Raw genomic sequence first — 16,829 nt, forward strand, 5'->3', positions numbered from 1 at the left:
CAGAACCAACTGATATTGCCAACATCCTGGCAGATAGGTTCAGTGCTAACTTTACCCCCCTCTCACCCCCTAAAGGGCCCATATCTATACAGGAAGAATGCAGAGTCCCTGTAGTCACAACTACGCAGGTAAAAGCTGCACTCTCTAAAGCCAAAAACACAGCATCCATGGGACCGGACAACATCCCAGGCTGCATTTTACACAAACTTTCGAACGAACTGGCTCCCCACTTAAACACCATGTTCAGTAATAGCCTCGCATCAGGCTTTGTGCCCACTGAATGGTGGACAGCAACAGTTATCCAACTCCACAAAGGGGGAGCCACCACTGATCCCAGGAACTATCGATCTATTAGACTGACGATCCTGGTGTGCAAGGCCATGGAATGTATCATCTTGGAACTCATAAACAAAGACATTGGTAACCTCCAAACTCTGGATCCCACCCAGTTCGGGTTTGTGAAAGGCAGATCATGCCTTCTGAACTTGATCAACTTCTTTGAGGCAGTCACCAAAGCCGTAGATGAGTGTAAGGTGGTTCATACAGCCAGGCTTTCTTGGATGGTGTTAGTGTTACTCTGTGATTCTATTACTGTACTCAGTCTGTAATCATCTGGACATGGTTAGCCAGAGGCCCTTGACTTCAGAGAAACAGACACCAAATGAAGATTAGCCCCAGCACTGATTACTGAGAGTCTCCACTACTGATTGACCTCTTTGTGGAGGTAGACTCCCTTATCCCAACCTCTTGGGTCCTATATGAGAGCCAGCTGGCTATCCAGCAGGTGACATAGGGGTTTATACCTGATTTCATGAGTTTGTCACTAATGCCCAAGTGGGGTATTGTAGTGAAAGCTTTGGCCAGGTCAAGGTAGACAGTATGCACTGTTTTCTTTCCTCCCTTGCTTTAACAACCTTTTCAAAGAAGTCCACTAGGTTGAGTAAGCATCACCTGCTCTTGATGAAACCAAACTGGGTTGGATCCAATGTCTGAAGGTTTCCTATGTCACTGTTTGTTTCCATGGTAATTTTTACATGGTCTTGCATGCAAGACTAGTTAGACTTTTTGTTATGTAGTTACCTGGGTTTGTAGATGGCATACCCTTGTGTAGACGACAATTGCAGTTCTCCATTCCCTTGGCATAAGCCTGTATGGAGGTTGTAGTTAAAAAGTTATTCTAACAGTGAAGACAGGTCATGTTTCATACTATTAAAGAGACATCCTGGGATGCTATCAGGGCCCACTAGTGCAGTGTTTTTGGTCTTGGAAAGTGCATTGAGGGCCTGTTCCCTAGTGATTGCTGAGGGAGTTATGGCTGAGGGTATTTTTTGAGGAGTATCTGGGAGGGAGATGTCAATAAAAATGGAACTAATTTTATTGACCAGTAGATTTGTTTTATCTTTAAGATTAGCATAGGTGGTTCTGTTTACAATTAGTATGGCACATTGACATATATTGTCTTTGAGGTTGTGGCCATAGCTGAAGGAAGCCTTGTAATTGTCCTTGTACTTGGACCTGGGAAGCTATTTTAACCTCAAACTTAGCTTTAAAGATCTAATTAGGCCTCCTAAGTTGCTTGTTAAAATTGATGAGGGAGTTTTAACCTTGCTGGGCATTACACGTCCTAGTTTTTGCCACAATTTTCTTTCTTTCTTTTGCTACACAGCCTGTTGATGTTGGGATTCCACCAGGTTAGCTTGTGTTTTATTTATTTATTTATTTATGTATTTTAGTTTGCCATGTGCTTTTTATGGATAGGTACAGCTGCCTCATTACAGCTATTAGCATGACAGTACAGAATTTCCAGGAACAATTCTGCATAGACAGCAGTGTTCTCTGGATTTGGGGGGCTTGGAATTTTGCCAGAGTGTCACTTAATAATAGGAATTTTGCCTTAGAATAATTCCTAAAAGCACCAGGGCTAGGTGGGGTGCCAGATTTTATTTTTATTTCAAAGAAGGCAGCTTTGTGATATGACCTGACAAGTGAGAACATTACAATTGGGGGGATAGCAGTCTCCAATGTTTGTGAGGACCAAGTCAAGGATGTTTGTGCACTAAGCGGGCATGGTGTTTGCATTAACAAAATGCAGGAATCTCTGGGTCCACATGCTTGTTGTTGTGTATGGTTCCGAATTTATACTGGGATAGTTAAAATCACCCATAAATATGGTGTTGAGTTGAATGGGGAGAAAGTAAGAGCTATGGGTTTCCTAGATCATAGGTGGGTCTATATTAGAACATTGAAGTTTCAAAACTTCGAATGTTCTAATATCAAACCCTATTCAGCGAAAGCTGAAAATATCGAACATACAGAACAGCAAATTTTTTCCTAGGGAAAAAAATTAGCTGTTCCAAAACACATACACACAACACAAGCACACTAAACAAACAGCAATCCACACACATGCACCTAAAATCTTACACCTAACCCTACACTAAACTATACACACACCACTAACTATACACATACCCTAACCTAAACCCTAACCCTAAGGTCCGTCACTATCACACCCTCACCCATGCCCTAACCCTAACTCACCTACCCCGCCCTAACGCTCATGTCCACACAATCACACACTTACCTGACCCACACCCTAACCCTAACTCACCTAACCTGCCCTAACCCTCACGTCCACACAATTGCACACATAACTAACCCGTGCCCTAACCCTAACTCACCTAACCCACCCTAACCCTCACGTCCACACAATCGCACACTTACGTGACCCGTGCTCTAACCCTAACTCACCTAACCCGCCCTAACCCTCACGTCCACACAATCGCACACATACCTCACCCGCACCCTAACCCTAACTAACCTAACCCACACTCAGTCACACACTTACCTGAACCTGACCCGTAACTTTCCACCACAGAGCCAAAAATACTGAAGCAACAGAAACGGACAACCAAATTCTTTCCCTAGGAAAAAAAAATTCAGCTTTCTGTTGCTTTGATATTTTCAGCTTTCGCTGAATAGGGTTTGATATTAGAACATTCGAAGTTTTTAAACTTCGATGTTCTAATATAGACCCTCATAGGTGGGGATGTATAGCTTGCTAGGATATGGTATGGAACGTTGTGATAATATGGACATGGAGAAGCTCAAGTGGTGCGACATTTTTCATGCTAAATGGCATTTTAATAGTAATACTACCCAAAAGTACTAACAAAAACTTACCTATTCCTTTCTATGTGAGTCAAAGGCTAGTCAGCAATAATCAGATATTTAGCCCCGCCCAGCTTCTCTAAAGATTCATCTGTTATATGCAGGAGTTAAAGCATTACTGGTGAGGCACAGGGACTGTTGGATTCCTGAACTATTCCCAGATCCGACAACTCCTGCATTTTCTCACATAATGTTCTTTTTGACATGTTCAGGCAGTATAAGGAGCCTATGGGATTAGCAAACTAGATTTCTCTGTCTACACGGTGCTGTAGCACTTGTGGAAACCATGACTGTAGTAGTGAAAATGCATCTCAGACTCCTATAATAATGCTTGGCTTATCTGAACATGGATAAGAGACCGCTGCAGTGACAGTACTACTTCATCCACTGGCATGTCAGACCGAGGCTCAATGTGAGTATCTATCATGAGACCCCCCCCCCGACACACTTCCAGTAATGCACTACAGATTCCAAATACCAGTGTCTCTATTATCATGGTAGGGCTAAATCATGCTAACATGTAAGAGTTGCTTTTCATGTCTCCTCTACATAGCTCTGTTACATTGTTTACATTCCTTACATTTCTCATGGCTGTGAAAAGATCGCCCAGGCTTTCTACAGGTTGTTCCATCCTTCAAGAGAAGAGCAAAGAAAAGACTTCTAGTTTTACTGTAACAGGCCAGTTACTACATTTGTAGCAATCAGCTTGATACAACTAGATCAACACGCCTTCAGCTCTTCATTTGAGTTGCAAAAAATATAATAAAAAAAAAAGACTCCTGCTTTTTTAAACTGTAGCAAGCCAATATCAGCTTGCTACTGCTTAATATATGCAAAGTACCTGAATCATCTTTCTATATCCTCATTCATAAATGTCAGTACAGAAAAAAGAATAGAGAGCTGCACTTCCTGATCATGTCCCCAATACTTTGAAACAGGGTGGTTACCCCCTTCACCCCAAACTTGTTACACCTCTGACATCCACCTACCTACACATCTACAAATTAAAACTAGGAACACTTTCAAGCTATCACAATAAAGTAACTTAAGCAGTCAAAAACCCTCGTACTCTTGGGGCACCTCTATGTATGCAATGAGGAGATGTAGTCAATATAATCTTATAGGTAGAATTAAACCTCTCTGCCAGACCATTTGTTTGTAAATATTAGGAGGTCGCATTTATCAACTTTATCCAAGTCAGGAGGTCTGAAAGGAAATTAATACCTCTGTCGGTTAATATTTCTTTGGAAACCATACTCTAGTGATAATTTCTGTTACAGCAGAATGGCACAAAATATACAGAACCAACTGATATTGCCAACATCCTGGCAGATAGGTTCAGTGCTAACTTTACCCTCCCTCTCACCCCCTAAAAGGCCCGTCTTCATACTAGAAGAATGCAAAGTTCCTGTAATCACAGCTGCACAGGTAAAAAACACACTCTCCAAAGCCAAGAACACAGCATCCATGGGACCTGAAAACATCCCAGGCTGCGTTCTACATGAACGACAGAACAAACTGGCACCCCACACAAGTACCATTTTCAATCATAGCCTCATCTCAGGCTTTGTGCCCACTGAATGGCGCACAATGATGGTTATCCCACTCCACAAAGGGGGAGCCTCCATGGACCCTGGGAACTACCGCCTCATTAGCCTGACGAGCCTGGTCTGCAAGGCTATGAAAAGTATCATCATGGAACTTATAACCAATGACACTGGTAATCTCCAAAGTCTAGACCCCACCCAGTTCAGGTTTATAAAAGGCAGATCATGCTACCATGATCAACTCCTACTCACTGAAAAGTTTAAACACTGAGCCACAAAGGACTGAAAAAACATACACACACACAATGAGTTTTGCAAATAAGTAAGCTCCCCTGCACCCCCTGCTAATTATGTGTAGCAACTCTGAGATCTCACTACAGTGTTCCCAATCCCCACCATACAGCAATCTCATGCTGACAAAACCAATACACTTCAATCAGCTGAACTTTGATTAGCTGTACCAGCTCTGTCAACTTTCAACAGGCTGCTCCATTGATTAAAGTTGACATATATGTTTCAAGTTTTTAGTCAATTTTCTTGAGTTAAACTTATTTTGAGGTGTTTTTGATATACTATATACTTTAATGATTTTTTGTCTGTTTTTTGTCTTATTGCAAATTTTATTAATGCTGGTAGACTACCAGGGTGGTTAATTTAAAATGTTTCATTATATTTAAGTCTGGTTGGGTCTGTCAGTCTATACAATTACTAAAGAGATACTGAATAAGGGTATGACAAAGACGTTTGAGTACTGGTGAGTAATTTGGGGGGAAGGATTTGTTTTCTAAGGCCAAGAGTATATTGATTAGTACATTATTAGTCTAGTGTGGTTCTTGTCTGTTAGGGACTGGGCACAGACAAGATGTTCTTTTTATTTTGGGAAGTATAAAGACTGCTCTGGTTTAAGTTGCATTTTTAAGTACAGACATTTTTCTATACATTAGAGATATTGCAAGTATAATTTTATATGGTTATAGATATTAAAAAGTAGCTGTGAATATTCACTTAGCAATTAAAAGTCAATGGTTACGAAAGATATGAGTTCAAGGAATGAATGATTTCCTAACTGGAGACTGGATCTTATAGGAACGTCTAATATTTAGGTGAGATCTGCAAGAAATGAATTGTTAATAGATTTAATGGGTCCTAATAGAATTAGATTGAAACCCCCTTATGATGATTACATTTTTATAAGGGTAGTTTCATGGAGAATGTTTGCAATGAGATGTTGTAATTTTAATAATGAAGAGGTAGTGGGAGGTATGTCAGAATTAGGTAGAATAACTGGTCTTTATTTATTAGTATGTTGGTAAGTAGCCAAAAGGGGTCATATGCAGTAGATGTATTACTTTGTCTACAAAATGTACATGCAATTTTGTATTAATGTACCAGCAGCTGTTTGTAATCCTGGCCTATGATTATATGGATATGTGCACTTAGGAGAAAACATAATGTAGCGCCACTGCATGGGATTCCTTCTTCTGGTAATATGGAACACTATGGTTTTGTTCAGGTGAAAGCTTACCTTTGGAATCTTGTGGTGTTCTTTGGAGAGGTACTAAAAGCACTTTATTAAGGGCTGATCATTTATACTCTTTCCACTGATCTTGCTAAGCCATTCAACACTATGCCACATAAAGGACCAATCACCAAATTAACAAAATCAATTGCCTGTAAATGCATAATTCAATGGATAAAACATGGGTTATGCAGCAGTGCATTATTAGGTAGTTAATACTTGTCTAGCTTATTAGATATTTCCAGTGTTGTCCCTCAGGACCCCAGACTGGGCTATTTTTGAGTTATTATCTTCCAGTATAAATATGGGATATAGACTCTGGAATACCAAATATGTGGCTTAATTTAAAGTAAAGCAACTACTTCAGCAAGATGCTGAATTCTCTAAGATGATCTAAAAATGGTGTATTAGTAATAACCTCACTTTTAAATTCAATGAATGTAGCATCAAGTGTCTTGCCAAAAGAAAACATATATTAACACAGGTTCATATCGCGTGATCGAAAATTGTAAACGGTGAACACGTATTGAGTGAACCCGATTGGTCAAAACGTCACGTGCATAACACAGAAATCACCGTAGGGAATATGTTTTCTTTACTTCAATGCAGTACGATCTCGGAGTAGAAATATTTAAGTAGTGGGGGTGTGGGGGATGCAGCCCCCCAAATGGGGGGTGCAGGGCAGCTTGCCCCCCACCTACAGCATTTAGGTAAGTACAGTTTTCTATTTTTATTTTTTTATTATATTTTAGAAATTTCAAACATCACTCATATGGTGTCGACCATATGGTGTTCGATGTTTGAAACTTTTGCAAATATAATATAGACCCTATTAACACTGTATCAATGGGTCCTAATAATATCCCAGAATGCAAATTAATATTATGAAACATGACCAACAAGACCACTAGAATCACTATTTAGCAACAGAGTCAACTCTGGGGAATTCCTCAAGTAGATCTCTTTCCCTCCTCTCTGAACAATCATCTGGCAAGATTCTGCATCAGGGTTCCATGCTAGAAGTCCTGGACAGGAATGCTCCTGTATGCTTTTCTACCCTTTCCACCAATATCTAGGGTACTTCTGAAGATTCAGAAGGAATCCCCAGGATCATTCTGATGATTCCCTTATAGCTCAGGCAACCACGGTTCTCCTTCCTTTTGGAAATGACTGGGGGCAATAACCACAAGTTTCCTCACAGACTGAATCTACTCACACTATGCCCTACACCAATAAACTTCAATTGACTCTCTGGATAATAGGGTCTTAGTTACCTTTAAGCACCTGTTTAGTGGCTATGTGCAGCAGGGACTAATGGAGATAAGAATGCCAGCTACCAGAAAATCATATATTAGCAAAAGGAAAACGTTTTCTAGTTAGTGCCAACAACATAACCAGCACCCATTCATGGCTAGTTGTTATCTGGGTTTAACAATATTTGTGTGAGTTGTTATCCTATGTCCTTTCTTACTCCTCTATTAAGGTTCATTTTTGGCTGTTTCAGCATGTCTACTCACGGATGCTCATCTTTCAATGCATTCTCATGTCAAAATATTTTTGAAAGGGGTTTTACATATGAGGCCTTCAGGAAAACCAATGACCCCTCCTTGTATTTTTAATTTTGTGTTTGAAAAGATAGCATTTGCTCTATATGAAGCAACTAACCTGGATAACTTTATTTATTTATTTGACATTTGTTTACCCAGGTAGTCTGACTGGGTCTACAGAACCCGTTTTCAGCAGATGCCCAGGGAGAAAAGCTACACAAACAGAACAAATACAGTATAATCCAATCCAATACAAATGACATTAGAAATACTAAACACAAATTAGTTCAAAGAAATGTTACAAGATTACATATCTAGACAATTCTATAGAGTTAAAACATCGATAACAATAGTCACTCTCACCATATACATAGCCTATGAGTAGATAGTGTCCAAATGTAGTATGTAGGTAGTGCAATGTATGACATTAAGTGTTCTAGTACATGAACAAATAGAATGTTGGTTTCAGTTAGGAAAATAATTGCCAGAAATTTAGTGATGCAGAAAGATAGTTAGAGAGTTAAGAACAGAGACATTACAGCTTGAGCAGTAACGTAAGGATATGGTATAGAAACAGAGATGGAATTAGGAGCTTTAGACCCTTGCAGACTGTGAGGGAGTGAAATGTGACAGGAGTGGAGGATGAGGCTAGTGTGGAAGAAGAGGAAAGAGCTGAGCATTAAGCAGGCTTTATGCAGGAGCAGAGTCATGTATTTTTTGGATGATTTTAAAGAGGCTTTGAAATGGGTTAGGCCAGGCACAGACCTGGCAGCTAGAGCTAGTGCATTCCGAAGTATAGAGACAGAGTATGAATACAGAGAGTGACCTGGTTTTCTTGCGGTATTTGAGATAGCTAAGAGATTTTTGTCTTCTGAGCATAGGGATCGATTTGGTGTGTAAGGTGTGACTAGATTGGCTAGTGCAGGGCAGGCAGTAGGCTTGAAGATAAGGTTGTGCAATATGGATAGCTGAATAAAGGCAAGTTGGTTAGAAAGTTCAAGCCAGTTTAGTTGTAGTAGTGGTTTACAGTGGTATGTGTGATATCTCGAGTTTATGGCAAACTTTGCAACTTTGTTGTAGAACTGTTCCATCATGCTTAGGGTAGAAGTTTGTAAGTTGGTTAGGATACGGGCACCGTAAAGAAGGGAGGTAAGTAAAAATGTTTTTGCAAGGGTTGTTTTGGTTGCTGCAGTAAAGAAATGTTTGTTTCAATATAAAACTCCCAATTTTTGATGAGTTTTCTTTTTATGTTGCTGTATATGGGGGTTGAATGAACGTTTATTGTCAATGATAACTCCTAGAAGTTTGGTTTTCTGCACTATTTTTATGACAGAGTTGTCAGATGCAAGGATGCTGAAATGACTGGTGACAAGGGAGGTGTTTTGGGGTAAAATAGTACTTTTTTAGTCTTCTTTAGATTAAGAAAGACTTGAATAACCTGATATTCTTTACTTGTCAAAACATTTTACTGATTACTGTGATCTCTGCAAGAAGGGTATCTGGGTTGCAAGCTCTTACGGTGAGACAACCATATCTCATTTTCCACAGGACAGGATTTCTTTGAAAGCTAATCCTTCTTTTATGCCTAAAGTGGTATCTGAGTTTACTTTAAACCAAACTATCTGACTTGTCATTTTCTTTCCTGAGCCCAAAAAAATGAGGCAGAAATTATACTCCATATCATGGATGTCCACAGACAACTCTTGACAGAACTAAATTTTTCATATCTTCAGATCAAGTGTTCATTTCTTGTGAAGGTAAAAAGAAGGGCCAACCTGTGTCAAAACAGACTATTTTCAGATGGTTGTCTAAGGTTATTACTTTTTGTTATACTCACCATCAACAAGTCAAGGCCCACTCTACCACGGCCTTGGCTTCATCTATAGCTTTTTGGAAAGGGCTGGCTTCTAGAAGTATTCTAGAAGTTACAATCTGGTCCTCTGTAGGTCTAGATCAGGATTTGCAAATACCATTCTTTAGAGGGCCTGGGACTCTTCTCCTTCCACATCCCAAATATTGCAAGCTAGAGTAATCTACCCATATAGCTAAGGTTATTGCAGCAATGATCAATATAATAAAAATAGTACTTTTGTGTAAGTAAACTTACTATAACAGTGGATGTTCAAATGTTTGCTGCTGCCGTAGCCAGTCCCAACCTCCAGACCCGATTTTTTTGATGTTTTGTTTAAGTAGGGTGTGGTTATTTATCTTTCTTCTTCCTATCATTGTTCTATCAGGGCTCAGCCTCCCTCTGTCTGTTGGCAGGACAGCTTTGAAGGGTTTGGAGCTCAAACTTGACCTTTATTAAGCTCAGCTCAAGCTGCCAGACCATCTGGACATATGTAAGGTGTCCTGAAGCTTTAGAAACTGTCCAGCTGTTATATCTTTGGTGGGATATAACTCATACATCTATGACTACTATAGCAGTGGCCATTTGAATATCTACTGTTATGGTAAGTTTATTTACACAACTCTACTTAGTAGAACTAATTGTCTATACATCACTGTCTGTGGTACACATGTCCAAACAACAAATATAAGTTATTTCTGCACAACTACAAACACAGTGTGGCATGCAGCCTTTGTAAACATAGCACATAGCATACTGGACTTTGTGTGAGTGCTTCAAAGTACAAGGATATTGTCAATAACTACTGTACAAATATCCAGTAAAAAGCTTCAAAACAAGCCTAGTAAATATTTTCAGTCTCAAAATATGGCATACCTCCTACTGTAATTAATTAATTAATTAATTAATTTATGTATTTATTTATATATTTATTTATTTATTTATTTATAAGTAGTTGCACACTTCAATGCACACAAATATATTCCTTTAATGTGACTGTCAAAAGGTTTGGAACAGTCCTCTGATTTCTAAGAATACAATACTATTTCCAAGGCACATTTGTAACAGTTTCTCTAAGTGCCCATTTTTCATAAGGAGAATTAAACAAGCCTTTGTTGGCAGTCTCTTTAAGCTGTTGCTTGCTTTCATGCATTTCAATGTTAATACAACTATTTCAAGGCAATGACTATCTTTTAAGTAAAAATCAAGGTGCTCCGAAATTAGTTTAATTTCACATATCAGCCTATTCAACAACCTACATAATTTTCAGAAGGAGTTCCTACATAATTTTCAGAAGGAGCACACAACTGTTTCAGGGAAATCACTATTGTAAAATATATAAATAATTTGCTCAATATTTGTTTTCATTTTACAGAGAAGTCAATGGTCCTTGTTAAAATGTCATCTGGGTTGCTTGCATGGTTTTCAAAAAGGGCAGACAATTGTTTCAGAACCACAACTGTTTTTTGATAATATAGTTTTGGCATCAAGTTTCATGTCGGTGACAGACTTATGTAGCAGCCTTTGTTATTTAATGGTACCATCTTTGGAAATAATTCACACTCCTGTTTCAGGCAGTGACAGTTTCAAGTAGTATCGGTTGTCTCTCAACAATTAATTTCACAAGCAAGACCACGCAACATTCGGAAACAACACACAGCATTTTCAGAGCCATAACTACTTTCAGATAAATATCAATTATCTCAACAGCTAGTTATACAGGTGGATGCAGGTAACAATTCTGACAAATAGCCTTGTTTTGTGCTTCATGTACACATCAGATTCACATAGTTGTTACATTGTCTTAGGCGATCACTGTTTGCAAGTTTTTTAACTCGACTTCAGGATAGATCAAGACTTTGCACAATATCTTCTTTGAATCTGTAGACCACTCATAGGTTTTCTTCTTAAAGGCAAAATGCAAATAAATCAGAGTATTCTAAATCAAAATAAACCACATCTGCACCCTCTATCTGATCTTCCTTGAGCATCCCAGAACTGGCTGTAATAATTAGATAGGTGCCATTTATTCAGTAGGCTCTAGCAAATACACCATTAGTTTAAGCTAATTACTTCAGTCGTGTATTACAAACAGCATATTTGTAACACAAATAACACATTGTGTACTATAGTATCATCCACATACTTAGTTCCCTTTAAATCTCTTTCTCTTCCTCCAGGTACTTATGTTTTCTAGAGTCACCATTGGTGACTTAGCTGGATAAAGTCCTGAACACAGTCCCAAGAGACCCAAGTTGAATTAGCATCTCAGGCACTTGCCAGAGGTGGCCCAGAAAGAAAAGGAATGATGAGGCATTGTCTGCTTACATAATTCAGGGGGAGGTTACTAGGGTGTGCCAGGAACATGGCTGTTTTATGACCCTCAGTGGTGATATAATGACTGATAAAAGAGACAAGCAACATGGTTGGTGTGCATCAAAGAAGGGTGTGTCAGCATGTAGACGGGAGTGTTTCCCTCATGGCACCTTTTCATGTGCACCTACATGACATTACATATCACATCACTGGGAGGTAGAGCTTAAAGCAAAAACCATGTAATCCTCAATTTGACTGCTCCTTGACTGGTCTATCACACTCTCAATGTATGGCAGCCTTTGGAACCTACACATGGGTGTTAGATCTCCATGTGTGCAACTGTCCCTTATCACACTCCCAACTGGGACACACTCAGGGGACATCAAATATTCAAGGGCAGCCAATGAGGACATGAAGACCAAACAAAGATACTTATATTTTCTGCACTGTTTCTTTTAGTCTGCTGAATGGTTAAAGAGGTTGGAGGTGGACACTGACCACAGGCTGTAAGGGGTTTATCTTTTTTGTAGCCTGCCAGTAAAGAATGAAAAAGACTGTGAGTTGATAAGTTTGAAGAACGTGTAGCTTAAGAGCAGTGAAATTCCTTGTAAGATGGGTGTTCTGTCCTTGGGAGTGGGGTGAGTTATAAATTATTGAATGTTGATAGAAGTAGGGAAAGTTTTTTTTTTAAGTAGTAGTGAGTGTGAGAAGTCCATATCACAGCTCTGGTGAAAGGACTCCTTTAACTTTGGTGATCCCACCTTAGTGAAACAGGAAATGTGAGATCTTTTTTTGCCCAGAATTGAAAGTTATTGACTTTGGCTTTAGTGATTTAAATATGGTGCTAAAAACTGAGTGTCATGAAAGGAGATACTGCCAGCCCAGCTATCTGGAATTTTGTAAATAATTATATGTCATTTGTAAATATCAACATGATTCATATACTTGTGTTACAAATGTATTAGAACTGTATGTCATTTAAGATGGTTTGTATAGACGTGTGCTGAAGAAATATTTTGTAAAGTACTAAGTTAAAATGTAACCATAACATGCCCTATTGGAATACAACAGAAATGCACCTGCACTATTGTAACTGTTTAGATGTATATATTTTAACAATTGAAACTGAAGCACAAGAGGTTAACTTCAGAAAAATAGCTGAAATTAAATTACTTTATGGCCATGTAATAAAAGGATGTTATCTTTCAGTTTACAATGTCTAGAACAAGAAGTTTATTTTTTTGCATTGTCTTGGAAGTGATTATTTTTTATGACTTCCAGGATCTGCCTTAGATCTAAGAAAAGCCCTTGTTTAAATGTTACTAGTTGCATCAATGGTTGTTTTCCACCTGGGATAGAGTCAGATGACATGAAATGATGTCATTCTGCAAGCTATCCAAGCAGTAATATTTGCAATATTAATTCAAGAACTCTCCGAGAGAGATTGAATATTCTGTACTTTTTTGACCTGACAACATGAACTGGAAGACCTACTTACCACATCTGCCTGGCTTGCTTTGTTGCTTTGCAAGTAAGTTAACTAGAATATAGTAATTCTCTAGATATAGTCAGGAATATAGCAAAGCTTAATGTAGATGTTTTTCTTTATTTATTTGAGACTGTCCTGTAATGTTGTTTTAAATATTTCCTGTGATTTTGAATTGTGATGTTACTGTGATTATATACTATGTTCTTGTTCTTTTATTATTTATTATTAAATATATTTAAACCGTTCATTGGGGCTGATAATTCTGAGACATATTTAAGTTCTGAGAGTACTTGCATATTTATTTGGTGACACTGTGGGCCACTCTTAATAGCCTTGCTTTTGATAAAACTACCATTTGTATTAATAGTAACATTACACAGTAAGATAGGACTCTCTTTGTTAAGGGCTTTAAAGTAGCTGATAAAGAGAATTGGCTGGTGGCAGTAATAACTACCTCATAGTTTAGGCAGAAAGGGTCATAGCTATTAAACCTGTGCCAGCCTTTCCCAGGTGTGTGTGTGTGTGTGTGTGTGTGTGTGTGTGTGTGTGTGTGTGTGTAAATCATACCTCAAAGTGTGTGTTTTTCAGCTACTTGGGCAGGGACATGAAGCACTGTTTGGACAGAGAGGGTGCTGGAGGTCTTGGCTTGGCCACTTACCTGAGATCTCAACCCTAGAGCTGTGCCAGTGGGGAGTCTTATTAGGGTTCTGGAGAAAGAGGGAGAATCCAGCCCCAGACTGACTGTGATTTCTGTGTACTCTTAAGGGAAACTGCACTTGATGCAGAGAGCTGCATCTTTGAATATTGTGTTTGTACCTGTCATCCTCCCAATGTACGTTCCCCACTGGTGTTAGTGGTGAGGATTGAGGCTCCTTGATTACTGTTGCCAGTGATGGGGCGTCAAACTGAGTATACAATCTAGACAGATATCCAGGTAGCTGTATGAGTGGACAGTTTCAAGGTGCTCTTTGATTCTGTGTGTGATTGTCACATTTGAACAGTGTTTTTGAAGACTTTGAGAGGTTCCAATTAATAACAGTTTTACTTTTCTGCACATTCAGTATAAGTTTGTGCAGGGGCAACTATCTATTCAGATTTGAAATTTAAGTTTGAAGGAGGTCAGTATGACAGAGGTGTATGGCATGAAGTATAATGGGTAATGTGGGGAGGTCAGAGTATTGCCTATTTATGTACAGGGAGAAGAATATAGGAAGGGACTTGATCCTTGGGTGTTTAATTTTTAAATGAGTGCTGTGGCAGAGAAGGGAGTTCATTCCAGCAAACAATACAGAGAGTAGCAGTAGGGGTAGTGAACAGTACAGAAGACTTTAGATGTGTCTACAAAGATGGGCCCTGATAGAATAGCTTTTTCCATGTTTTGCAAGATGTCATCTTTAAAGACGTATGCTGTAGTGGTTGTGATTCTGCTGGACCATAATCCATGCTGGTAAAGGGACGGGATTAAGGAAATCTGCAGTTATTGGATGATCTGGTTGTAGACTAACATTTTTGCCTAGGGTTGAAGGGAGGCAGATTTGCCTGAAGTCTAAGGCCAAGGAAGGGTTGAGGTGCTTTGGTATAGATCTAACCTTGGCAGATCTCCATATCTGAGGCATGATGTTTTAGATGAGGTGTAAGTTGTAGAGCTGTTTGTGTGGAATAAGGAGGTAATATTTGCAAGATGTGATGAACCAAGGGTGTAGCCCATTCCTACCTGGGGTGACATCTGAAGGGATATTGTAAATTATTATGGGAATGTCTTTGCTGCTTTGGGATATAAATTAGAAAGGAGTTGAGTCCAACAAGGGGCGGCTATTATTGGAGGGAGTGATGTAGGAGGGAGGGTCTGTGGGAGGTTGGAGAAGTCCTGTTGAAAGCTCTCTGAGGGAAAAAAGCCAGTGGAAGTGGGAATGGTATTTCTGCATAAGTGTTTTTCAGACAGAATTTTCAAGTGATCTTATTTACCAACTTCCATATTGTTAAGAGGTTTGTTTTGAAAGATAGCGAGGAGCTTGACTTTATAATGCCTGATAGTTTTTTAACAAGATTTTGGAGTAGTCTGAGTTACTTGTGAGGGTGATTTTTTCCATGTTTTCTAGACCGTGTCTTGAGTCTTTCATAGGATTTTGAATTCTAGAATTAGCCATTTGTTGTATGCGGCATTAATGAGCCTAAAGAGCAGTAGGAAATGTGTGTCCTTGAGTTTATGTAAACAGGAGCTCAGTGCATCTGCAATCTCACTGGGGTTTTTAAGGGTGAGTAAGTCATTCTGCTTGTGATGGGAAAGCTGGGACTCGAGGTTATTGATTTTTATTTTCGTGTGTGTGTGTGTGTGTGTGTGTGTGTGTGTGTGTGTGTTTGTGTGTGTGTGTGTGTGTGTGTGTGTGTGTGTGCTTGTTTTGGAAGATGTTGTTTAAGGGTACGTTATGCAGCAATGGTCACTAATGGAGGGAGGAATGAATGTGTTGTGGAGGGTCATTGGTGATTAAGAGATTAAGTAGGGAGTGACTGTAATTTAGTTGGGTCTGGTGAAGTCTTTTATTAACTGGGGCAGTCCTAAATATGTGAAGATATCTTTAGCTTCTGCAAGTTTTGGGTGAAGTAGGTTAATTCCTGAAATCTTCTACGATGATGTTTTAGTATGTGTATCATAAGTCTATGATGTCAGTTACAATGACTTGAATTTGGTAATGTCAGAGGGTAGATGGAGATAGAGAACTACTATTTTAAGGGAGAGGCTGTTTTCACAAACATGTTGATGCTTAGTCTGTCCAAGCCTTGGTCATTTCTATTGTTTTTGTTTATGGGAAGTCATGTTTATGTTGTTTTAATAAAAGGTATACTGCCTCTCAATCCCTTGCTAAATCTAATGTTTAATAGTCTAGATCTCCGTTGTTAAGTCTAGTGTTCAATTTGTCCTACCCTCGCTCCTCTATGGTGCCCCCATTCTAAGAAATATCAAAGATCTGTTAAAAAATAAAATGGACACCTGCTATAACAAAATTGCCAAGTTTGTGACTAGTGAAATATATTCTTCCCATCACTGTTGTTCTTTATGATCCCTGAACTGGCTAGAACTCCCACAACATTTCACATACATACAACCATCTACTGCACACACAATTATCTATATACCTCTCGAATGCCTAGCCATTGCTTCCCTTCTGACTCTTTATTAACCAAACAGGTATCTCAGATCTGAAAATCAATCTCTTATCCAAGTAAATAGACCTAAACTCCCTGCAGGTAGTATCACTACTCTTTTACTGTAGCTAAACTCTAGAATGCTCTTACACCTCTTCTCCGGACCATTAATAGGGCCCCCTTAATCAAAAAGACTCTACATCAATATCTCTCTTCTCAATGGCTCTGGCCATGCACCATCTCCAAA

At 39.0% G+C, this 16,829-nt stretch overlaps 1 protein-coding gene across 1 annotated transcript in view; it reads right to left on the reverse strand.

The window, feature by feature from the left end:
- The window catches only part of LOC122794871 (extracellular calcium-sensing receptor-like), a 257,415-nt gene that overhangs the window by 56,855 nt on the left and 183,731 nt on the right, over positions 1-16,829 (reverse strand). Inside the window, exon 5 of the mRNA XM_044063470.1 lies at positions 4,783-4,793. Within this exon, the coding sequence (XP_043919405.1) occupies positions 4,783-4,793 (11 nt within the window). The remainder of the gene's footprint in view (positions 1-4,782; positions 4,794-16,829) is intronic.

The sequence above is a fragment of the Protopterus annectens genome, chromosome 2.part1 (genome assembly GCF_019279795.1).
Source record: "Protopterus annectens isolate FY-2018-M chromosome 2.part1, PAN1.0, whole genome shotgun sequence".
Lineage (NCBI taxonomy): Eukaryota > Metazoa > Chordata > Ceratodontiformes > Protopteridae > Protopterus > Protopterus annectens.